Genomic DNA, 24,480 nt, shown 5'->3' with positions numbered 1-24,480 from the left:
TATTTCTGTAAATACTAAAAATGTATTTTTGACTTAAGCCGTGAGGTTTACGTTTTCCTAACGAGAATGCGCATTCGGGGAACTATGCCTTGGACTGCGGGTTAGGACTTAGAAAAGTCCAGGGTCTCTTTTGCAAATCAGCCACGCGAAGGGGTACCGGACGTTCACAGTCGTTGGATTAGAAACGAGCGGCCAAGAATAAAACCGGGGGAAGGGAGAAGAAAGTGCCGGCCGGAACAGTGACTTCCGCGGCGGGGTGCCATTGCCGACGATGAGGAGCTCGCCGGCGCGCGGGAAAAACCAGCCCACGGGCCACGGTGTGACCCACTGAGGCCTCGTGGATGATGCGGGGAAGATGGCGAGTCCACCCCGGGACAAAACTCGGCCGGGGATGGCTCGCGCGGCACCCGCCATGGCCGGCAGCGAGGAGGAGCTCGCCGGCGCACTCGACACGGCCATACACGCCACAAAATACCAAGGGAAAAGGTAGGGGAGAGAGAGGAGGGCACGACGAATCTCACCCCGGAGAAAATAGGAGACGGAGGCGGCACAGGGACGGCAATCCGCGCGGAGGGGCGGTCGGCGATCCTCGGCGCTGCTGCTGCGGTGGTTTCCGTGCACGGCGAGCGCGAGAGAGAGCAGGGAAACAGCAGGGGCGCGCGGGGGGAGGCTCGGCTGCTATTTAACAGGGCCGAGGAGCGGGGGGACGCTCCCACGACGCCCGTCGTGGGCGGCGGTTGCTGCAGCGCCGGGCGCGGGCGGTTGCCGAGCCGCGCGGGGAAGGGTACGGCGCCGACAAGTGGGGCCGGGCGGTCAGCGACTGCGGGCGCGAGGAAGGCGAGGCGGCTGGGCTGGCTGCGGTGCTGGGCCGACGCCTTGCGGGCCGCGTGAGGCGGGGAGGCGAGCTGGGCTGGGGCTGGCGCTGGCTGCGGGTGAAGGAGAAAAACAGCGCAGCTGGGCCGGCGCGGAGGAATGGGCCAGCAGGCCGAATTTCAAGTAGGGAGGGAAAAAAATGATTCTTTTCTTTTCTTTTTCTACTATTTTCTAAATCCCTTTTTAAATTCAAATTTTAATTCTTTTTGAATTATTTAATAAATTCCTAACATTCACAAAATGATATGCAGCAGCATGTATGCATCAAAAAGTTTCTAACCTTATTTTTAAATTTTAATTCCACAAAATTTATTATTTCCCTATCTTTTAATGCTCACATATTTGCATAAATAAATCATATTTATTAATTTTAAAAGAATGCAAATTTTAGGATGTTACAGAAGAGCAAGCATTCGGCCTCCGATTAATGCATTAAATTGAATCCAGTGTGACCTGCCTCGATCAATCGGACCCAATTGGCTCCATTTCGCCACAATTGAACCCACTCGATATACCAGCAGCTACTTTTCCCTACTCCAAGTCGGCAAGTCGGTTGTGCAATCTGAATCCAGCGAGCACGACCAATTCCGTGTTCCCATCACACATTAGAAAAAAATCACACCAAGAGTCAAGAGATATGTACTACTGCAGTTTCCAGAGAAGAGAATCAGCTTGCAACTCCTGAGCAAGACTGCAACCTTGCGGGTAACTTGTACGATCTGTGTGTTCTCATTTCACTCCGTCCGATATGATTGAAGCCAAGCGCGTGCTACCTCTCTTCTTCTATTGCCTCCATCTTGCATCCGCCTTTGCCGCCGGCGACAGCAGCAGCGACGGCGAGAAGTTTGTCTACTCCAGCTTCGCAGGCGCGAGCCTCACCCTCGACGGTGCCGCCATGGTGACGCCAAGCGGCCTCCTCCAGCTGACCAGCGAGGCGGAGTTGAGCAAAGGCCACGCGTTCCACCCGACGCCGCTGCACCTCCGCGGGCCGCTGGGCGATGGCCAGAAGACGAAGGCGGCGGCGGCGGTCCAGTCGTTCTCGGCCTCGTTCGTGTTCGGCATCGTGCCGGTCACCCCGGGCATGGGCGGCCACGGCCTCGCGCTTGTCGTCGCCCCGTCCAAGGACCTCTCCTCCGGGATGGCCAGCAACTACATCGGCCTCCTCAACAGCTCAAGCAACGGCAGCGTGCACAACCACATGGTCGCCGTGGAGCTCGACACCATCCGGAGCCCCGAGTTCCACGACATCGACGACAACCACGTCGGCGTCGACGTCAACAGCCTCGTCTCCGTCGACGCAGCCAGCGCCGGGTACTACGACGACCGCACCGGCGAGCTGAGGAACCTCACCCTGGTCAGCGGCCAGGTCATGCGGGCGTGGGTGGATTACGACGGCGACGCCACGCGGATCGACGTCACGCTGGCGCGGTCGGGACAGCCGAGGCCCAAGAAGCCGCTGGTCTCGGCCACGGTCGACCTCTCGACGGTGATCGCCGACGACGTGGCTTACGTCGGCTTCTCGTCATCGACGGGGAAGCTGAGCACGCTCCACTATGTGCTCGGCTGGAGCTTCGCCGTGGGTGGGCCGGCTCCGGACATCGACATGGCCAGACTGCCACCGCTACCTGACAGAAGAAACTCAGGGTCTCGCTCTCGCTCGTCCAAGACGCTGGCGATAGCTCTTCCGGTAGCCGTCGGCGCACTCGCCATCGTCATCGCCATGGCTGCCTGCGTTCTCCTCGTCGTGCGGCGCCGGTACAGGTACATCGAGTTGCGCGAAGACTGGGAGATCGAGTTCGGGGCGCACCGGCTCGCGTACAAGGATTTATTTGACGCCACCGATGGGTTCAAGGACAAGAACTTGCTTGGCGTGGGAGGGTTTGGGAAGGTGTACAAGGGGATCCTCCCCACCTCCGGCACGGAGGTCGCGGTGAAGAGGGTGTGTCACGAATCGGAGCAGGGGATGAAGGAGTTTGTTGCCGAGGTTGCTACCATCGGCCGCCTCCGGCACCGCAACCTCGTGCAGCTGCTTGGGTACTGCCGGCTCAAGGACCAGCTTCTTCTGGTCTACGATTACATGCCAAATGGTAGCCTTGAGAAGCATCTCTACACCCACGACGAGAACACTATTGTACTCAGTTGGGCACAGAGGTTTCAGATCATCAAGGGCGTCGCGTCGGGCTTGCTCTACATTCATGAAGAGTGGGAGCAAGTTGTGATCCACCGAGACGTCAAGGCGAGCAATGTTCTCCTCGACGGCGAGATGAATGCCCGGCTCGGTGACTTCGGCCTTGCAAGGTTGCATAGCCATGATACTGAGCTGCTGCATACCACCGTTGTGGCCGGCACCTTTGGTTACATTGCTCCGGAGCTGGCGCTGACAGGTAAGGCGTCCCCTCTCACCGATGTCTTCGCCTTCGGCGCGTTCCTTCTCGAGGTCGTGACTGGAAGAAGACCTGTCGAGGAGACCGTAGATGGAGATGGGCTCTTGCTGGTCGACTGGGTGTTCGAGCATTGGCGCAAGGATCAGTCACTGATTGAGGTAGTGGACCCCAGAATTCAAGGAGATTATGACGTGAATGAGTTGAGCCTGACATTGAGGGTGGGGTTGCTGTGCTCGCATCCATTGGCCAGCGTGAGGCCAAGCATGAGAACAGTGATGCAGTACCTAGCTGGGGACATGCCGCTTCCAGAGCTAACGATGCCGACTCACATGAGCATGAGCATGCTGGCGTTGTTGCAAAGCCAAGGGTTCGACTCATTTATCATGGCCACTTCATCGTCATCGTCATCGTCCATCAGGAGCTCAAGCACTCTACCCTCTCAAAAGGGAGATGACAAGAGTAGTAACGTGCTCGTTCCATGAAACCAAGATTTTCTTAAGATTTTTTTTTATTCAGCAAAGGACATACACGTACAGGAACTATAAATACAGATTAGAAGTATAAATTACCTTGCTTCTGTTTTTTTCTCTCCCATCTCTTCGACAAGAAGTTTTGTATTTGCACTGTAGTATTGTACATATATATGTGGGACACTGGGACGTTTTATCCAGAACCGTGCACCGACTCCACTAATTATCAAACGTCCGCTACCTTCTTTTTTTTGGAAAAAATTGTTTCTGTAACTTTCCATTTTTATAAAGTTGGGTTCCAAAGGTCATGTAGATAAATTGTCAAGATAAGTTGTCTATATAATTTTGTAAAAAATATAATGAAAAATTATGATTAGAAAGTTATATATGGTGATAAGATAGATATGTTCCACAAAATATTGTGCACAAAAGTTGTGAATATAACTTTCTAAAAATGAAAATTTGATGAAACATTTTTTTTCAAAAAAGGAAAGTCACCAGGTTGTCTTTGGTCCTGCTTAGCAGAGCTCTACCTCTATAAAATCTGTGGATTTCCTAGAGTTGGTTATCTGTAGCTCTAGGTAATCTTGGATCTAGAGCTACATGAATTTCAAGTACATTTGCATAATTCATTTCATTTATAGTTAACATTAAATATAAATATATAAACCGCTTTAATTTAGTCTACAAAATACTGATCTAGTCTAGCGAACGTTTGCTAATTTGGATTTGGGCTCCCAGTGCATGGAGCTGTCAATATCCTAGAAGGATTCTTAAGTCATAGGAAAATTGGTAGAATTTATTTATGGCGTAAAGTGGGACACTCGTAGAGGAGTGGAACCGCTAAGGGCACTCCCAATACAGAAGCCATCATAGTTTCTATGGACATTAATTGTACTGCCATCTAAACGTTTTGCTGATATGGCAAGGTAGTTATTGAAGAGAGAGATAGAGCAAAAATCATAGAAACTGGATCTAAGTTAGAAACCATGTCTACATGAGAAATAAGACATGAAAGGATATGATTGGTAGAGAATGGAGAGAGAATGTATGTGATTGGATAAAAAATTGTTCCGTACAAACTATTCATTGGGATCATGATTTCTATATGCAGTGCCTATGAAAATTAATAGGTATAGAAACTAAGTGTCAGCATTGGGACTGCCCTAAGGCTCTAATATAATATAAAGGGGAAAGCTAAGGCCATAAGCAGCTTTTATAAGCTGTACCAGGCCCAAAGGAAAATACGCCCATTGATACTGCATCACTGTTACGACATCAGGTTCTGATCCACTTTTCAATTGCAGCAACGTAAAGTTTATATTTTCTGTTTGAACCGTTCACTAACTCGATGCAAAGATAAATAAATAGTATTCTCTCCGTTCCAAATTTTAAGTTATTCTAGCTTTTCTAGATACAGAGTACATAGCTTTTGCTCTAGATACATAATAAAATTTATGTATCTAGAAAAACCAGAATAACTTAAAACATCTGATGACAGTAAGAATACAGCGATACATCACAGCCGTTAAGTCCCTTAACTTCTTGCATCTTCAGTTTCGTCAGACAAACGTTGCTTCTTCAGTTTCATTAGACAAACGTTGCTTCTTCAGTAGTATCTTCAGTCTGACGGTGAGGTCCGGACAGGAGTCCAAGTTACATTTAAAAAAAAAACAGAGTCCAAGTTACAACTTACTACACCAACAAAAGGCAAGAAGTTTTGACTGCCTCCTGATGTGGTTTTAAGCAAATCACAACACCCATGTACGTAGCATGACAATAAATAAAGCAATCTGACTGTGCCCTCTGATTTGGCAATTCAGCAGTTAAGTATGTACTCCTACAATACAATCTGGAAAATCGAGATCATGCATTCATATTATCCAAAAGAATCTGCCATGCATTACTCAGCTTGACTTGGAACAGATATACCAAACGCTGACAACATGGGTACCGACAATGCAGCTTCAACAGATTCAATTCCTTATAAAAAAGATTCAAGCAGGCAAAACGAATTCCTTGTTTTTCTCTTGAACTTATCAGCACTACTTTTCAGCGAAGGAACAGTGTTTTTCTCTCACAACCAATCAGCATCAGCAGCCGAACTTCAGCGAGCCGAACAGTCTTTTAGCAGTGATTGTTTTAGAACAGTATGTCAACCCAGAGGCCCCAAAAAGAACATAGGGAGGCAGCAAAAGCCAAGGACGGGTGAAACGTAAATGCAAGTTATTTGAACAGGAACTCCATGATCTGCAAATCATGCACATATACCGCCTCCTTTCTTGTAACAAAGGTCAGTCTACTTTGTTTCAAAGCAGAGGAAAAAAAAAGATCACTTATGCAGGTACTTGTAAACATAAACACACTTGCTGCTTGCTGCATGAGTAATTATCCCACATATCAACACCATCAGAGAAACACTGTTCAATAACTTGAAATAGTTGAGACAAATTCATCCCTAACAAATAAGTAGAATATATTTTAGTTTGACCCATAACTTCTCATATAGACAAGGTTAAAAGGCTGTCTGAACTCTGTATTTCATTTTACAAGAACAGCAAAAAAGAGTGCAGAAAGTTATATATGTATACATTTTGAATGTTTTCTTTGTTCCAATTATATCATACAGCGATACAGCAGCTCAAACGAGATATGAGGAAACTGGCTAAAACGGAGAACTTACTAATTCAACTGCACTAGTGTTCAGACGTAAGGAAGTCTACAGTGGCCTTAAGCCCATGGATGAAAACATCCACCTCCTCTTTTGTATTGTAAAAGTGAAGACTTGCACGAGCACTTGCATTGATACCAAGGGTCCTATGCAAAATATGTGCACAATGATGCCCTGATCGAATTGCTACGCCATGCTGAAACAAAAGGTCACCAAATCAATACTGAACTAACAGTGCTGACAAAGATTCGTTCGCCAGAAGTAAGAAAAAGCATCATATATAAAAAGAAGTTAACCCAAATATCTGTTACTGGTAGCGGTAATTTCAGTGCAAGTCAACAGATAACACACAATCAGAGACACAGAACATATAGGGAAAAAAAGAGCTACTGCTTATCATAGATTTTAGTGTGTCTAGAATGTTATACATCCTCAAATTGCAGTAAATGATAGGCAGTGCAGCAGAGAACGAAGAGACTTTACAAAGATCAGCAAGAGGAGTCACCATGATTTTTTTGAAAAAATCATGTTAATGTATAAACCAAGTTGTTGAAACTTCGACATACCTGGAGATCAAGAATTTCTGCAATGTCTGTAGGATGAACATTCTCAATATTGAAAGAGCATAAAGGAGCACGGTGATCAGTTTGGGAAGGTGCCGGACCATATATTCGGACATTTGGAACAGAGAGAAGGCTTTCATAGAGATATGTCCCCAACTCTTTCTGGACAGCCAAAAAAAGCAGAAGTGAGAGTGCATCACAATAATAGATTACTTTCGTTTCAAAAAAAAAAAAAGATTCCTTACTCTTTCTTAAGTGGTAGAATAAACCAAACTAAAAATGAAGAAAAACACTGCAAAACAAATGATTCAGAAAAGAACGACACAAAGATACAGAAAGGACCTCATATTCATGGATCTGCTCCATGCCAATGCATGATAAATAGTCAATTGCTGCTCCCAATCCTATAGCTTCTCCAATTGAAGGAGTTCCAGCCTCAAATCTTTTCAGACCATACAGTAAGCAAGGGAACAACAAACATAAGAAAACAAGGGGAGACATAAAAAAAATTACAATAATGATGTGTCGCTTGCTAATAATTCTGGTACATGTTACATCCAGTAGTTTTCAAGGTGTGCCAATCAAAATGAGAACACACAAATTCAATACCTGAAGAACATTAGCTCAGATGAAAGCAAAATCAATCTATCCCCGATTAGAAACTTCTGTGCGATGTGATGTTTAGTATTTGGACTGTGTGTCTGATTGAACGCCATCCAAAAAGCTATTAGTCATGGCAATTGTTATAATGACTGTATTATTATGCCCTGTTGTGTAGTGACTTATCATAATAGATACTTAGCCTGTACTTTCTCCAGAAGCTATGATAGCAGCCAGCGGAAGATCTAGAAAGATCAAAGCAAGCAGTTCGTCACCTAGAGGGAGGTTCAGCATATGTGGATTTGTCTTCGAACACGTCTGCAATCATTTCCCCACCACCTGCAGCAAAATCAGCATTATGGAGCTAAGTTAAGTAAATAGCAAATATAAAACTGAGGCTTAGCAAAGCTGTCTTGCAGCAGTAAATGTTGACTACTGAATTTACCCACTAACAGAAACTGAACAAAACTCCTTCCACCTTGCAGTATCTTATCTTACCTAAGAAAGGCTCCATAGATGACAACATCTCAAATGTGCTGTGCATAAATCCAACGCCTGTAGGGCCACACATCTGAGAAAATTAGCACATAATTTATGATGGTCAAATATCGGGCTATACAAACATTACTAAAAGTTTTATTAGTAACAGATGGTTGATAAGGAAAACCTTATGTGACGATGCTACAAGAAAATCTGCACCAAGCTTCTGAACATCAACTGGCATGTGGGGAACGCTTTGACAAGCATCTACAAGAACCTTAGTTCCAACTCTTTTTGACCATGTTACAATGTCCTCGATAGGAAGCATTGAACCTGGAAATCATTAAGGAATGTGGTAGAATAAGACTCAGTAATCGTGCCGTCAAGATCAATTGATAGGAATAGCAAGAAACTAAAGTTGGATACAATCACAGAACATTTGTCAGAAACTTAGCTTCTCTACAACTAAAAAAGACCTACTGATATACAACATAAAAATCATCATATCAGGCTTCATTTCAGCTTAATTGCGTATGAAAGCAACTACAAATAGCATCTATCTAAATCATAGTTCTCTCATTACTACAATATAATGAATGCTTTTTTTTGAACTGTAAATTCAGCAAGGGAAGGAAGGAATTGGAAATAGCTTGTCACCCTAATATTTCCTACCCACTCTATATCAGGACCCTCGGATGATTTATTATGTTCAGATCTAATGGTGTACATTATCTTAACTGTGGGTCACACCAAAATCTTACTCTTACGCAGGGCGTCTTACGCGTTCCTGCCACTGAAATCACCCAAAGCCTCCCACCGGTTGTCATTGTTTTTCACCCACCTCGTAACATACCCGCCGTTGTACTCAGCGCGGTGTCCGTCCTGAGCAGCCTACTCAAGGGCTCGTTCCAGGGCCTCAGGCCGATACGTTCCGCCTCCAAGCGCATGGGGAACCCGGCGGCCGGACGCACCTGCCGGCACGGACGAGGACGACAGCAGCGCTGTTCTCAATCAACGCCCCCTTTTCCATCTTTCTCGAGCCACCGGCCGCCCCCTTCCTGCGCCCCTGCCCCAGCCATCGGTGTTGTGGCCCCACGGCTCCACGTGACCGTGCCTCCGCCGGACCGTCGCTGTCCACCTGCTGACCACTGGCCGCCCGCTCGGCGCTCTGCCTCGGCCACATCCCAGGTAAGCCAAATCGATCTTTTTTTTTTCCAAATCGATCTGAGTTTTTCTCCCACGCGATGGCTGAGTAGCATAACCTGACGCTGCTGTCAGCACCCAAGATCTGGTCACCGCCGCCAATGTGCAGGTGTATCTATATCCGGCGCCGGTGCAGCGAAAGCCCTGGATCCATTTGATGCCTAGGAGGCTACGAGTCCATTAACCGCTGGGTGTGCTGACGTTGTTCCAGACGACCAGACCATGTAAGTATGTAGGATTCTTTGGTGTGCTTGTTTCTTGCATCTGCAAGAATGGTGTAGATTGTTAGGACAACGAGGATTAAGGAAAAAAATATCTCCAATGCCATAGAAGTGGTATAGTAGGCTCCTCATTCTTCAGTTGAACTGATCGTGTCACTATTTGATTTACTTGATATTAATGCAATTGTCATGCGAAGGAGGACTGAGGTTTCTTTAGTTAACATTGCTCATGTGTTTCGACCATCCAATTTCTACAGAATACGTGTTTATGTTATATATATGCTGTTGTATATTTTTTTATTTTGATTTATGAAGTTCACTACTGCTCCGAGAGAATGTGGTCTTCAGTCATTTATTTCTTTGTATTGACTTCGCTAACAAACAATGAGTCATCAGGTCACAAGTGATGTTATTCTGCTTGCTACTTCATGGCTTTTTTCTGCTTTACTTAAGATCATCCTGCCAGACAGTTAAAAAATAATAAGGCAATATGTGGAGGCCATGATATGACTACTTTTATAGATACAAATTTACACAATATGATTATAGATACAAACTGTCACTTCACTTGTCATTTGTTTGTAGATCATGAGGATAAGTAGGAAGCAACAAATGCCGTTTCAAGCAATGTTCCGTTTTTAGTGGAAAGAAAAATTATGGCTAGGTGGCGTCCACCACATGTCAAGCCTCCATTTGTGGATTTGTAGGTATGGTTATTGAGGAGCGCACTGAGAGGCAATTCACTGTTCTGTTTCTTGGTTATTATGCTGTGCTCCTAGGACACATTCCAACGACCCTTTGTAATCAGAACCCAAACTATGGATTCTCTTGTTGAATTAGAAAGTAAGATATGCATTTATCTATGTGCGGTAATCAGTCTTAAGATGTTGCATAGTAGATAAGGTCAAATACTGCACTTACGTACCTCTGCTTTTTTCTTCGTGTCTGGATTTACCAAGCACCTATCTTAAGATCATAATTATTTTTGCATGCTTATTCTTGCACTACTAAACAGTTGTCTTTTTTATTTATTATTTTCTTATACTTATATTATCATGGCATTATGGTTTTATGCACCCACATGACTTTTCTAATACTTCTACATGCTGCTAACCAGAATCAAGTTATAATTGAGATTTTCTTTTTAAAATAAAATCAGACGGCACAAAAGAGGGGCAGAGGGATTAGCTCCTATGTTCAAATATTGACACTGATTGTATTGCAGGTTTTGTATGGCCATAATAGTGATCAGCAGCACCCGACACTACAAATGGTTTCTAATCTCTGAATTCAGTAACACTTGCCCTAGAAAGAGCAGGGGAAGAAAAATATACGCTTTTAAACAAGGTATTGGTGTTTCTGACCTGCATTGGTCACAAATTTACTTGAAGGCAACATGAACTCGAAATAAAGATCTGGAATTGGGAGAAATGTTCCTATTATCTAGAATTCTCTATAGTAGTTCATACTTTTCCTGCAATAACTAAAGCTAACCTGTCTGATTTTGTTATCTAGGTTTGTGACTTAAATGAGTTGTCCAGACTCCAGAAAGGATGTTGATGAGATACTAAAAGTATGCATGAGGCAAGATTGCATCTCTCCCAATGATAACATCTGTAAGAAGTAAGCTCCTATTTTGGTCTCAGAGTCATTTGCAATATTTTTTTGTTTTGACGCTGGCTGATTTTGTCTACCTAATCCTTCAATAATATGTTTTGTATCAAGTTTTTAATTTGCTGGAGGTGCATTCCAATCACAGATTTATGTTGCATGGCTGGAAACTGAGACCATCTTATAACCCTTCTACTGCAAATAGCGGAATGTGCCATTACCATTCACCTTATTCATTTTTAGGACGAGTGAGAATGCTTATCAGTTTAACTAAGAGTTCTATAGCTCACTATTCTGTTCCTACATTAGAAAGTCCCATTCCACATTGCATAATAGTTATATGATAGGATCCTCAGCAGTGCTCTTTTTCTTATATAAGTTGGTGTTTTTCACCTTGCAAAGGAAGGGCCATGCTATTTTCTTTTATGAAAAATAATGCCTGCTAACTTATGTTTTTGCCCCTCATGCAGCTCGGCATTCATACTGTCCCAGTGCTTCTGCAAAAGGAGACTAGAGCATTTGAAAGAGGTAAAGGTCATATATGTACTATATTAGTATATATATGGCTTTAGGAGGCTGCCATGGCGTTCTCAATCTGCTTTCATTCTCTAGGCACCTAGAAATTAGGTGTGTAATGCTGGGATATGATGCTACACTATCAACAACAAATTGAATTATCTGCATTTGGCTCAATAACTAAACATAGATTTAAAAGGAGCAAAGATGCTTTCACATAGATTATGATGATTAATTTGGTCTGGAGAATTAAAACCTTCTTTTTTATTGAACCTGCAGAACAAAGTTGACAGCGAGTGGTTGAAGTGGAAAAGCACGGGCAGTGGATACTCCATTGATCTCTTGTGTGATTTTGGTGTTTGTGTGGATCTTGGCTTGTGAAATATAAGAGTCAATTTGATGGGCTGAACTGCAATTTGTTGGGCTCATGAGGTTTGGACTGCAAAGCATCGATTGATTCCTGAGCTCTGGCGGAATTTTCCTGGAGAACCTGTTTGCGGCGAGGTCGAGCCGCCAGCTGCGCGATGCGGACGGGAGGTCCAGCCCGACCCTTTGTTTATAATCAGGGCCTAGATTTGCTATGGATTCTCTTCCTGAATTAGATAAGAGGATGTGCATTTATCTATGCATGGTGATCAATGTGAGAATGTTGCATACTAGATAGGTTCAAATACTGCACTTCTCTTCCTGTCTGGATTTAGCAAGCACTATTTTCTGTGTATAGTCCACAATTATTTTTTAGTGGGCTAATTGTGAAAGCTCATTCTCGCACATAATATTAAGCAGGTGTCTTTATGATTTATTATTTTTCTCATTTTCTTTGCCTTTCTTCCCTGACTATGTCACTTGAGAAATTATCTGCCTTTATGCCAAGCAAAGTTGTCTGCCTTTGCCGTGCTGCATATTAAACAAATCGAACACCAGCCTTAAGGTGCTTCAACATCGATAGATCATTATTACGATTTGAAAAGGTGGTCTCTGGTTTCAAATTTGCAGATATAATTACAATATCGATTGGATGACTTCATCAGAGACGTCCATGGCCCTGTTCGCTTCGCTGAAAAGCCATGGCTGAAAGTAATGTTCGCTGATTTGTTGTTAAAGAAAAACACTGTTCCTTCGCTGAAACAGTACGGCTCATAAGACAAGCGAACAGAGCCCATTTTGAAAGAGTTTTGTGAATTAATCTTATTTGTTATTGTTTACCTTCGAACTTGAAGAGTTCATTGAAAAGCATCCAGCAGCATATGATACATGAACCCTTATATCTTGATTTTTGCACATACTAGCATAAGATGATAACTGCAGACAATCTAGAGAATGGTCATTAAAAAACAAACGCTTTGTAGACACGTGCGTGTCGCACGTGCATGTTCACTAGTATTAAGAAAAAGAACCACTAAACAAGCAATTGTACAGCGAACAGAAGAGGGAGAAGACAAGAAAAAGAAAACTGTACAACAACCAAGCAAGAGAAAGAGCAGGAGCTTAAGCAAAGAGGCTCAGCGGGAAAGCTGTTTTTTTTAAGTCACCAACTCTATGTGCCTGAAGCCTAGCTTTCTCGGAGAAGTGCTGTCTCTATGAATCAAAAGAGGGGCAACCACGATCAAAGATAAAGTTGTTTCTTAGTTTCCAGGTTTGCCAGGCGCCAATGATGAAGAATTCCATGAAGAAAGAACTCGAGAAATGTTGCTTGCCTTGAACTATCATTTGGAAGAAACTCGCAGCAAGATTCCAATGGATGCCAATGTGTTGCCGACATGCTTGACTGAAGGGACAACTGAAGAAAAGATGGAAAGCCGTCTCTTCAACATTGCAGCTACAGAGTTACAGAGCACACAATTGTAATTGTTCCCTTCCATTAGAAGCAATCAACTGAAAACTATGAGCATGTTACAACACTTGGAATTCCAAATCCAGGTGAAAGGGGTAGGAGGTTGGACATTCTTGTAGGGAAGATTGTAGAACCTAGAAGATGTATATGCATTGTTTCCCCAAATGTACTACCAAGAATCTTTGCAATCCGAATGTACTTGAATTGTTTGAATGTACTCTTGGAGGTTTTGATATTCCTGAAGAGCTTGTACAGAGAGAGGCAAATAAAACTGAGCTTTCAAAGTGTTGTTCGTCAAGAACTGAGCAACTGAAGTGTTTTTGTTCTTTGTGAATGAATATAGTCTTGGGTACTTGTGTTGCATCATATCATCATTCCAGAGGTTAGACCAACAAAGTACTGTGGATCCATCTCCAATTTTGCAGGTAGCAATTCCCCTGAATAGATCACAGAGCTTCAGAACATCTCTCCACCAAAAGGAGCCCTTATCAGTTACAGCATGAGGGATTTGTCCATTTGAATAGTGGGCATTCCATGAGTCGTTTGACCCAAGGGATTTCTTTCTTGTTGTAAAACTTGTCCAAGTGTTTGAGAATGAGGGTATTATTTTGACTTCTAAGGTTTATTATTCCAAGGCCTTCTTTCCTTTTTGGTTTGGAACATTTCTTCCAGGCTACGGAAGGCTTCATTTTGTCATCACAGTTTGAGCCTCTCCAGAGACAATGTCTTCTTGCTCTATCAATATAATCTAGTACAGTCACAGGGATTTGGAGCATACACATTGCAGAAGTGGGCAGGGAGGAAAGAACTGAGTTTACCAGCTGCAATCTTCCAGCATGAGTCAGCAGGTTGGAGGTGGCAGTGAGCTTTCTTTCAGTTTTGTTCATTAAGAAACCAAAGTGCTCGACTCTTGGCGGGTGGTGCCTAGGGGCAAACCCAGATAAGTGAAAGGCAAGGGTTCAAGCTTGCAACCAAAGACACGAGCCAGGAGCTGGGTCTTATCATCAGAGAGGTTTAAAGGGGCAAAACAAGACTTCTTGTAATTGACCCTCAAACCAGTTGATTGTGAGGATTCAAGTAGGACTTTCAAGGTAAAGAGTTCGTGTTGAGAGGCTTTCATGATCAAGAGTGTGTCATCTGCATACTGGACAATGGGGAATGAGCTAAATCATATGAGGGAACGGGGAGCTCAAAAAGGCCATCTTGGAACCCTTCGTTGACGATGCATTGCAGGAGATCAGCCGCCAGGACAAATAACAGGGGAGACAAAGGGTCACCTTGTTTGACATCGCGCTTGCAGTGAAAGTGACTACCAGGAACACCATTCAACAGAATAGAAGAGGACCTAGAGGCAAGGACTCTATGGGTCCAATCAATCCATTTGTCAGTGGGATCTGACAGTATAAAAAAACAGAGTGCTCAATCCAAAAAAATTCAAATCTGAAAATTTTGGCTTTAGGAATGGACCAATTTGAATTTTGCAGGGGATGTGTTCTGAGGTTGGCCTGGCCATTGGAAGGAGAAGAGTATTTGGGTAGACACTGATCTAGTTTACTGAAGTGAAAACCCAATCAATTTGCTCTAGGAGTGGTTCACTTTGGTTGTGTTTGGTTTGAGGAATGACGTGAACCATCTTCTTCTCACTCACTTTTTTATTTGGTTTGTGGAATGGCATGAGTTGATCTATCACCACCTCATTCCCCACAAGCTAATAATTAGTATATGCATGAGGAAGGGGTTGATTCCACTAAAATTCATGGGATGAACTCATGATGCATGACCTCATGAAACATGGGGTGACTCCACAAACCAAACACACCCTTTGCATGTTACTCCAAAAAAATTTCCTTTCTTTGAGTGGGATCTCTAACAAGCCCAAATTGCTGATTATTTCATTAAAGATCATGATGTCATTCATGTTACCACCACTTTTATTTCTATCAGAGAGTGATCTGTAGAAGTTGAAGTCTCCCACTAACATCCAATTTTCCTTTCAAATAAAAAATGACTTACCAAGTACATTTGAGACATGATGGACAACAACTATCTTTGTCTTGTTTGAAAGAAGAGCTTTTAACTGTTCAATGTCCGGAACCTCTTCTTTAGTCAGCCCAACATATTTTAAAGTGGCACCAGTCTTCTGGGAAACAAATTGCCATGGAACAATGGCACTATGATGCTCCGCAGCTGTAAGAACAATCTGGCCACTAAAATAGGAGAGAAAGATTCTTACCAAGAAGTAAAAGAAAGATTGCATGTTCCCCAAGAACATAAACCAGATCATATAGCTTGATACAATTTTTATTCAACAAACTGACATTTATCTCTAGCATTCATTAGATGGGCATACTAACAGACTGCAAAGGAATTATAAAAGATTTTATTTTTCATAGATGCCTGTGAAAAGCCAAAACACTGATAAAAGCACTATTTTCATTTTTCAGTTACATAAATTTTCTAGGAAGCTATGAACATAAGCAGCAGGTACAGTGAACTAGTAAAACATAATGTATCAGTGGCAACAAATACATGAGTCACCTCATCTCCTTGTTTTATGTTAGATAGGCCCCATGAATATGCTACCAAATTGATAGCTTCTGTAGCATTACGAGTGAAAACTATCTCTCTGCTATCAGCTGCATTGACGAAACTTGCAACTTTTCTTCTGGCACCTTCATATGCATCGGTAGCCTTTGCACTGATGCCAAATGAAGTAAGCAAGTCAGTTAAGGTACATCTAGTGTACAAATACATTGGTAGATGCACAAACACCAAAAACTCAAACAAAAGATGAATGCAGGCACATTGACCAAATGATAATATGAACAGACAGATTACTGACAGTGCATTCGTTGAATTATTTTGCACATATGAAAAAGTTAAGATCATCAAATTTCAGGTTATCACATGATTTTATAGATATAGAATCGACAATCGGTATAGGAAGAATGCACATAGGAGAGCTTAACAGAATGAAATAAAAACAACAGAGCAAGTCCCGCACAGCATATATCCTGGGTTTTAACATTAGTGACGCTGGTAACGGTGAATGCACATTTCAAGATAGTATTAACATGAATTTTAAAGTTTTGTTACATGCATCGAGAAATTGCATACATATGTATTGTTACCTGAGTGCATGAATACCACGATGCACATTTGAATTGTACAATCGGTAGTACTCATCTAATGTTTTCATTACACTAAAAGGCTTCTGTGATGTTGCACCATTGTCAAAGTAAACTAATTTGGCACCATCAAATTCCTGCAAGTTTCAATGGTAATAAATGAAATCACAGTCTACCAACTAACATAAGCTAGTATTAAACAGACTTAAGGCTATTATTTGCAATATAGAATCACAGGTAACAGAAAACCACTGTTGCAGTTCATCAGCCGCATTGATTGAAATAACTGTAAAAGAGAAGCAATTAAAAATGGACCTAACTTGTGATTTATGGAATAAAATGTGATAAATAAGAAAACCATAACCAGGCTCACAAATGGGACCAATCTGATGGAAATCCACACGGCAACATTGATACATGCACCAGACAAACAATGGGCTACAAAAACTCACACCCAGTGTCATAAGGTTCCATGTATGACAGGGCCAAGGAAAAGGTACGAGGGATGTGGATTGACACCTTCTATAAGTCCCTGGTACGAGGGGAGGAGGTATACCTCTTCGGGATGATGGTTTCAAACTTGGCACATGAACCAACTATTTTCAGGGCGATGGCTTGGGAAGATCTGTTCAGTATGAGGTTTGCGATCACACATTATAGGGTTTAATAAAAAGCAGAGATAAGAAAAATAAAAGAAGGAATAAAGAAAGATCAATTCTATTAGGATGTCATTTTCAGGCCCACTCAGCCTAACATGACTTTCCCTAACCCTTCTAAGTCCCCATGCAGGCACAACACACACAACTAGCACCCACCACCGCCTCTCATTCCTCCCATTACTTTCTCTGTCCTTGCCATCACAGAGGTGCCACTGCTGCATGGAAGTCCTTGCCATAGGACACCTGGGACTAGAGAATCGGTCACCCTCGTCCTTCTGTTCTCTCTGGTGCTCTCAATTTCCTTGGAGATCAGATGCGCTACCCCAGCTGCTTGAGACAAGAAGGCTCTGGTCCTCAACTCCTCATCGTCTCCAACGCTTCTCCCCTGTTTCCATTCGACACAGCTCCGGCATGTCTGATACCTCTTGATGTCCCAGCGGCTAACAGGACGATGTCCCATATCAAACCCATTCCCTGGGACACGGAATACTGCATCATACCACAATCCCAGTGACTATGCTCACACCTTGGTAAGCAAATTGAATGGTTTTATGCATTAGCAAATTGGAAAAATATTACAATCAAGATAGCTAAGTGCATTCATTAAGATCTTAGCAGTTGGTACAACTGAACCACAATTGAGTTAGCTCAATTTAGCTGGATAACAGCAACAGCAGTATCTGCATGTCCATAGGACATCAATGATCAGGCAAGCAGCAGCCAAACCAACTACAGACTAGTGGAAAGACTACAAATTTTAAGGCATAAATAAAGACGAGTTCTTATTTACTACTCCATCCATTCCAAATTATAGCTCAATTTTGGCTTTTGTCCTAAGTCAAACTTCTCCCATTATGACCAAGTTTTTGGTCAAATGCATTAACATCTAAACAAATGCAATATTAAAACATATTTCATGGAGCCTTTAATAAAACTAATATGATGTTTTAGGTCTTGGTGCATTTTTCTATAAATTTGGTCAAAGTTTAAAAAATGACCTAGGACAAAGCTAATGTGAACTATAATTTGAAACTTATGAAGTAGCAAATTAGCAAAATTTACATGGCCAGCAACTAAAGAATTTTGATGAGATTTCATCTGGAACAGAGCCTGAATCTAACCCAGAAATGTTCCTCGACACCCATGAGTAATTGACCTTGTGGCTGTCTCATTGGGTGCTGGACTCTAGCAGCTGTCATGCCTACCGCCTGGCTAGGTGAAATGGCAGCCCGGCTTTTATCCTGCTTTGTGTCTTACTCTTGCATATGCATGTGCCCTCTTCTATTGTAGCGTTGATCATACGGTGTTGCGAGGGAACATCCAATGAAACATTTTCTATTACACTACACACCTGTTAAAAAAAGTGTGTCTCTGCTTGTATAATTTATCAGCCTCTATACATGTGCCTGTGCTTGTATAGTAGGTGATCCCAGGCACACAGCTTGCTCATGTATGTGTTTGTACAACGTGGCTTCATCCACATGACTTTATCAATGGGCTATTCCTACTTTTTGCTGTTTACTCAATCTCATTATTTGTTATATCCTAAATGCCAAATCAAAACACCATGAACCCCTGCACCTATCTGCGCACAAACATTATTTATCAATGAATATTAAATTGCTTGTTATGAATATTAATTTTATATGTGTTTAACGGTAACATTTCATGTGCATATGTTACTACTATACTCCCTCTGTCCCTGAATAAATAGATTCCTAGAGTTGTCTTAAGTCAAACTTTTTAAACTTTGACCGAATTTGTAGGAAAAAACATCAAGATTTATGATATCAAACTAATATCATTAGATGTAACATATAATATATTTTCATAATATGCTCATTTTATGTCATAGATGTTGTTACTCTTTTCTATAAAGTTAGCCAAACTTTAAAAAGTTTGACCGGCACGGATTCTAGGAATTGATTTATTTGGGGGGACAGAGGGAGTATTATAATGTCTATTTTTAGGGCCCGTTCGGTTGGGGCCATTCCTGGCCGGAACGTATCCCGGTGATGCATGGCCGTATAAAATTCAATAGTATTCCTGGCCGGATACGTTCCAGGCCTTGAATACCTGAAAACCGAATGTGCCCTAACCAAGACCTATGACACTGATTCACAAAAGGAAACAAAAACTGCAATACACTGTAGTAGCCAGAAATGCAAGCTCCTTAGTTTATAGCAATAGCATGCAAGTCGTAAGCATGGTTGCATTTTCACCCACCAAAAAAAACTAACGGCCTGTAAGCAGTTAGAAGTTCGGAAATGGTATGCAACTGTTACATAGAGTCTGAGGTTGTCTTAACAGATGGTCGCGAAAAAAGGTTGTCTTAACAGTATCCTAAGAATCAGCCGGATGAAACGGAGATGGAGGGAGGAGTGACCTGGTGGAGGATGGGGAAGTCGACGCGCGTACGGTCCCCTAGCGAAGCGGCTGGCTCCGCCTCCCACGACGGCGCCGCTACGGCCGCTGCGCTTCGGCCCCGCCTTGAGGAAGAGGACCTGACGAAGCCACTACCGATTGCAGAGCCGGGGAAGCAGCAGCGGAGCGCGGCTGCAGCCGCCATGCGCGCCGTGGCTGGGCTTTGGGAGCGGAGGGGGAGCCAGTGGCGTCGGCGTGCGGTCGCCGGTATTTGGGGCCGCCGCGCCAGGGCCAGGCTATGGCTTCCGCGGAGGGGTGTGCAACGGATAGATGGGCCAAGCGTGTCGAATATTCCAGGCCCAGCTAACATTTCCCTGTTGGCCCTTTGCAGATTATAAAATATTTGATTTTTTAGATATATTGTTTTTATTACACATCTAAACATAGTGTGTATCTAAGTACATAGCAAATATTTGTATGTAGAAAAAAAACAAAACATCTTATAATTCAAAAATAGAGATAGTACTCTTTCTTTGTTTTGGCTCAACTGAGAACATGTGCAATTGTACTAGTAGGGCATCTACTAAGGGTGTTCACAACGGTGCTATAGAGTTCGACAACTGATATTGGCCTATCAGACGTGGGAACACATGTCAGAATTAATTAATGAATTCACATTTATCTCCTATACTCAATCGATTTGTAGGCAGAGTAAAAACAACATGGGCCCATCACATAGTCGCTTTCACCTACTCCACGCTAGCGCCAAAGAGATTGCTATCGTTTTCTTTTTTTCTCATTCTCTCCCATTCACATCAGTCTAAACCTACTAGTGAGCCTACTCAGCTAGCAACGTCAACACCCTTCGAGGACACCCTAACTGGGAGAACGAAAAGAGGGGCTCCGATTGGTCGGAGAACCACCCACCTTGCGACACAATGCAAGCACTGCATGCCCATGCCTAGGCCCACAAGTGATAGGTTTTCTCTTTGAACTCTAAAACTAGACATTTTACACCCAAAACTTTTAAAGTTATTTAAATTATCTTTCTTCCATGCTTTGACTAGTTTTGGAGATGGTTTAACCTTTTAAAAAATAGCAAATATTTGATAAAAAGCTTTGAAACCATAGAAAAATGTCTCTAAGCTTCTAAGTTCCAATAAAAAATTTACAAATAGACAAGAAAACAAACATATTTGCATATCTTAGAAGCTTCCAGAAAGTAGATTTAGCTCTAGAAAATTGGAAAATATCTAAAAAAATCTAGAAATTTCCCCAAAATTATCAAAAGCTAAACATGTTTTGAAAACTTTTCAGAACAAAAACACATAAGACACAACCAGTATGACTACTTAGAATGAATACACTTACCATTAATGTATGTTGTATTCAAACGGGTTGTTTCTTATATTCTTGTTGTGAAAAGTTTTTAAAAACTTGTTTAGACATCTATTATAATGTTTTGGGAGTTTTCTAGACTTTTTGAGATTTTTTTCTTGTTTTTTAGTGTTAACTATATTTTTTAAAAACTTTTAGAGATATTTTCATGAGCTCTAAATATTTTATTTTAGTTTTTCATGTCCCAATCTATCTTTATAATTTTTCTCTGATTTTTTAGAAACTTGGAGGTACTTTTCATGGCCTAAAATGTTATCAAGTATTTATCAATTTTTCATTATGTATGACTATAAAAAGGACGAAATTGCCTTCAAAACCGCTTTGATCTATGAGTAAGATGTCTAGTTTTAGGGTTCAAGTAAAATAAGACCACTTCGATAGTTTAGAGAGATAAAATCATTTTTTCTTAGTTTTTCCACTTTTATGTTAAGGGCCATGCATCTATCGGCCCGGTGATCCTCCACGTGCCATTGTTGCTTTGCATTTTGTCAGTCACGTATGTGGTTTTAACTTCTATTGTCAAATCTGGCCGCAACGCTGAACTATGGATGTTGATCTAGTGGTAAAGTTAGAGAAAATTAGAGGAGGATGTTATTGCCTTATAGATATATAGATAGGTATATTGAGATGTGCCATAACAGATATGTATGTGGTGAAAATTTAGATAATCATTATTTTAATATTTTTTAAGATAAGAGACGCATGTGCACCCCTAATTTCAGCGAATCTTAGCCCCGTTGGATCCCAGCGTGAGCCGTGAGCGTGTCACAACTCTACATGCTAGTCGAGTGATCACGTTTGAGCGATCCATGTACCTCGCAAGATGCTACTCCTTCCGTAGTTCCGTTATAAAAAAGAAAAGAAAATCTCACTTTTTAAAAAGTCAAACAATTCTAATTTTAACTAAATATATATGAAAATACTAGTACAATTTATTATGTGTATTTAGTTCACTAACTGCGATCATGTGATGCATGTGACATAGTCTGGTTATTGGGGTAAATGTTTCTGGTGGTACCAGTACAATAAAAGCTAACAAAATATTTAAAAATATTGATGATCCGCCGATTGATGATCCGCTGATTGAGGATAAGTCTGTGAATTCAGATTGTAGTTTGAAATAGAAGATGAGCAATGCTATTGTATGAGTAGGGCTGGATATCAAGCCAGCTCAGCTCGTTATAGCTCGGCTCGTTATCAAGCTGGCTAGGCTCGGCTCGTTATACTAACGAGCGAGAAGCTTAGCTCGGCTCGGCTCGCTCAGCAGCTCGAGCTGGCTTGTTTGGCTCGCGAGCTAACTTAAATTTTTTTCTTCTTATTAAGGTTATTCATACAACAAAAGACAGACAGTACTTATTTAGGAAAAACAAAATAAATAAGAAGACGGATGATTTGATGCTGGTTTGGGAAAATCAAGAAAAAAACAAAAGCTAATGCTTGTTGTTGTGCGTTGGCTTGCAAAGGAGTAAGCAAAGCTGCGATTGCAAGGCCCTAGCGAGCAGCAGGCGCCAGGCGACTTACGCATGTGCCGCGTGCTGCGGTTCAGGAGGGGAACAGCCGAGCGTGCATGGGTTTGCAGCTAGGCTTGCGCGGAACGGTGGATGGGAGAAGTCTAGGACCTAGGGGTGAGAGCGTGGGAGTTGGGGGCTAGGGTTTTATCATGTTGGACTAATGGGCCATGGTATATATGGACTGATTTAAGTTGCCGTCATCTGATTTATCTTAGCTCGTTTAGCTTGCGAGTTGGCTTGTTAATTAACCGAGCTAAAGTGCTGGCTCAACTTGTTTAAAAATTCAAACGAACCGAGTTCGAGCCGAGCCACTAACGAGCGAGTCGAGCGAGCTAGCGAGTTACAAGTTTTTCGTCCAAGCCTATGTATGAGTCAACTTGTAATTAGTATGTTATAATACTTAAATCACTATGTTGGTTAAATACTTAAATCTGGTTCCAACTTCCAATGGCATGCTTAGGCGCAATAACTTGACATATGATGCATGTTCTTGCGATAAATATCTTTCTAGATCTATATTTGACCCAACTAAGCATAGTGAGTTAGCAACACAATATAAGGTTTATCTATGTTTTAACAACATATTTTCTATAGCATGGGTGCCTAAATTTCAATAGCTTCTCTAGCGACATGGTTCGAGTTGGGGGTTATTATAGGAGAGGAATCGTGCCTCCCAGCCTAGAAAAGGGCCTAGGGAAGCAGGTAGGACAGGCGGAGGAGATAGGTGTGGAGGCATAGCAGTGTGGTCATTGACTCTGTTTGGTAGGACTTATTGCTGCAGCGACTGATTTATAGGACTAATTTGTTGTGAGAGAAAAATACTATTCCCATAACTGAAAAGTAGAGCTAATTCCGACCTATAAACTCAAATGAACAGGACCATTGTTGACTGCCGAATTAAGGTGGAGTACGGTAGGTGGATGATGGCAGTTGGACCAGAGAGGTACGAGTGTCGCACGAGGATGGTTCGGTGGCACCAGGTTAGCATGGTGGGGTCAGTAGGGGGTGGACACGGTGTTGACAAGCCACTGTGTACAGGGCAGGCTAGCGAGAGGCAAGGATGCGTGCCTATGAAGATGACACAAGGTTGATGATGTCACGGTAGCTAGACAATCTAGATCCAACAGCTCCAGATGGATACTTGAGAGAACTAGAAAAAAAAAGAGTATTAAGAGCTTGTTTGTTATAGCTCTACTATGATTTTTAGCCCCTAACTCCTTGATTTTTTTTGGAGTTATTCTAGTCGACTCCGGTGGTGGTGCTAAGCAGAGAGTAGGTGAGAATTGATTTTAAGGTGATTCTGGTGAGGATTGAATAAGAAGTATTGACGGTTGTTAATGTCAAACATAAACCGTCAATATAATCTATATATATGCTAAATTCCATCACCAAACATATGTCTAGGGATTAAACTAATAAATTCCACAAGTTTTGGTAAATATGTGAATGCAGGAGGATTTATCTAGAAAACCGTCCCTAGGACCACCGTCGTACTCTTCAAACAAGCAAACTGACATCAACAAGAGATTTGATTCGCGAAACCTGTGGAAAACAACTCAAGACGGGGTCTAGAAGCTTCCACCGAGGGTGGGGCCCACCTATCACTGGGATAGGCTGGCCGGCCTCACCTGTAGGCTGGCCGGCCTATGGGGTCCACATGTCACCCTCTCCTTTCTACGTCGGTTTCCCACTGCCTTTGAGAGTTCATCTCAGCCGTTGCTCAAGGTCGGTTCATCCAATGGTGATTGAGGGAGTTGACGCAGATCGATGACGTGGCAATGTCTTGCCCCTTACTCCATCTCCTCTATATATAGCAGCCCCTACCCCCCTCCCTAGAGCCATTCCTAAAACCCTAATTCATATCCTCCTCATCAGGATCAAAAGCCAGCTCTCAAGATGTAGAAGTAGAATAGCTCTAGTTGAGAGTTAGGGAGAGTTAAGCCATGCTCAGGTTCTAGAGAAATCTTCGGAGGTCGGGTATATCTTTGTATCTT

General features: G+C 42.5%; 2 protein-coding genes and 1 long non-coding RNA gene across 6 annotated transcripts; 2 read left to right on the top strand and 1 right to left on the bottom strand.

Moving 5' to 3' along the window:
- The first annotated feature begins 1,357 nt into the window (after window positions 1–1,357).
- On the top strand, window positions 1,358–3,929 carry LOC136463262 (L-type lectin-domain containing receptor kinase SIT2-like). Its single transcript, XM_066462270.1, has one exon. It carries the CDS (start codon window positions 1,622–1,624, stop codon window positions 3,737–3,739), a length of 2,118 nt encoding a protein of 705 aa, XP_066318367.1. The 5' UTR covers window positions 1,358–1,621; the 3' UTR covers window positions 3,740–3,929.
- A 2,276-nt stretch (window positions 3,930–6,205) lies between these two features.
- LOC136465536 (cysteine desulfurase 1, chloroplastic-like) lies at window positions 6,206–19,947 on the bottom strand. The gene is made up of 10 exons (XM_066464224.1): window positions 19,600–19,947; window positions 16,558–16,691; window positions 15,965–16,124; window positions 15,440–15,626; window positions 8,229–8,374; window positions 8,060–8,132; window positions 7,837–7,900; window positions 7,304–7,403; window positions 6,965–7,123; window positions 6,206–6,594 (listed from the first exon to the last, which is right to left on the bottom strand). Exons 1-10 carry the CDS (start codon window positions 19,945–19,947, stop codon window positions 6,424–6,426), a joined length of 1,542 nt encoding a protein of 513 aa, XP_066320321.1. The 3' UTR covers window positions 6,206–6,423.
- Window positions 8,803–12,788, top strand: LOC136467017 (uncharacterized). Of its 4 annotated transcripts, XR_010761522.1 has the most exons (4): window positions 8,803–9,468; window positions 10,051–11,088; window positions 11,547–11,604; window positions 11,872–12,788. It is a non-coding gene; the product is annotated as an uncharacterized lncRNA (long non-coding RNA). The 4 variants fall into 4 exon arrangements; XR_010761519.1 differs by having other exon boundaries at window positions 10,051–10,172; window positions 10,691–12,788; XR_010761520.1 differs by having other exon boundaries at window positions 11,547–12,788.
- Window positions 19,948–24,480: the final 4,533 nt, after the last annotated feature.

The sequence above is a fragment of the Miscanthus floridulus genome, chromosome 7 (genome assembly GCF_019320115.1).
Source record: "Miscanthus floridulus cultivar M001 chromosome 7, ASM1932011v1, whole genome shotgun sequence".
Taxonomy (NCBI): domain Eukaryota; kingdom Viridiplantae; phylum Streptophyta; class Magnoliopsida; order Poales; family Poaceae; genus Miscanthus; species Miscanthus floridulus.
Note: the sequence above shows the minus strand (reverse complement) of the source record. Positions and strands in the feature narration are given on the sequence as shown.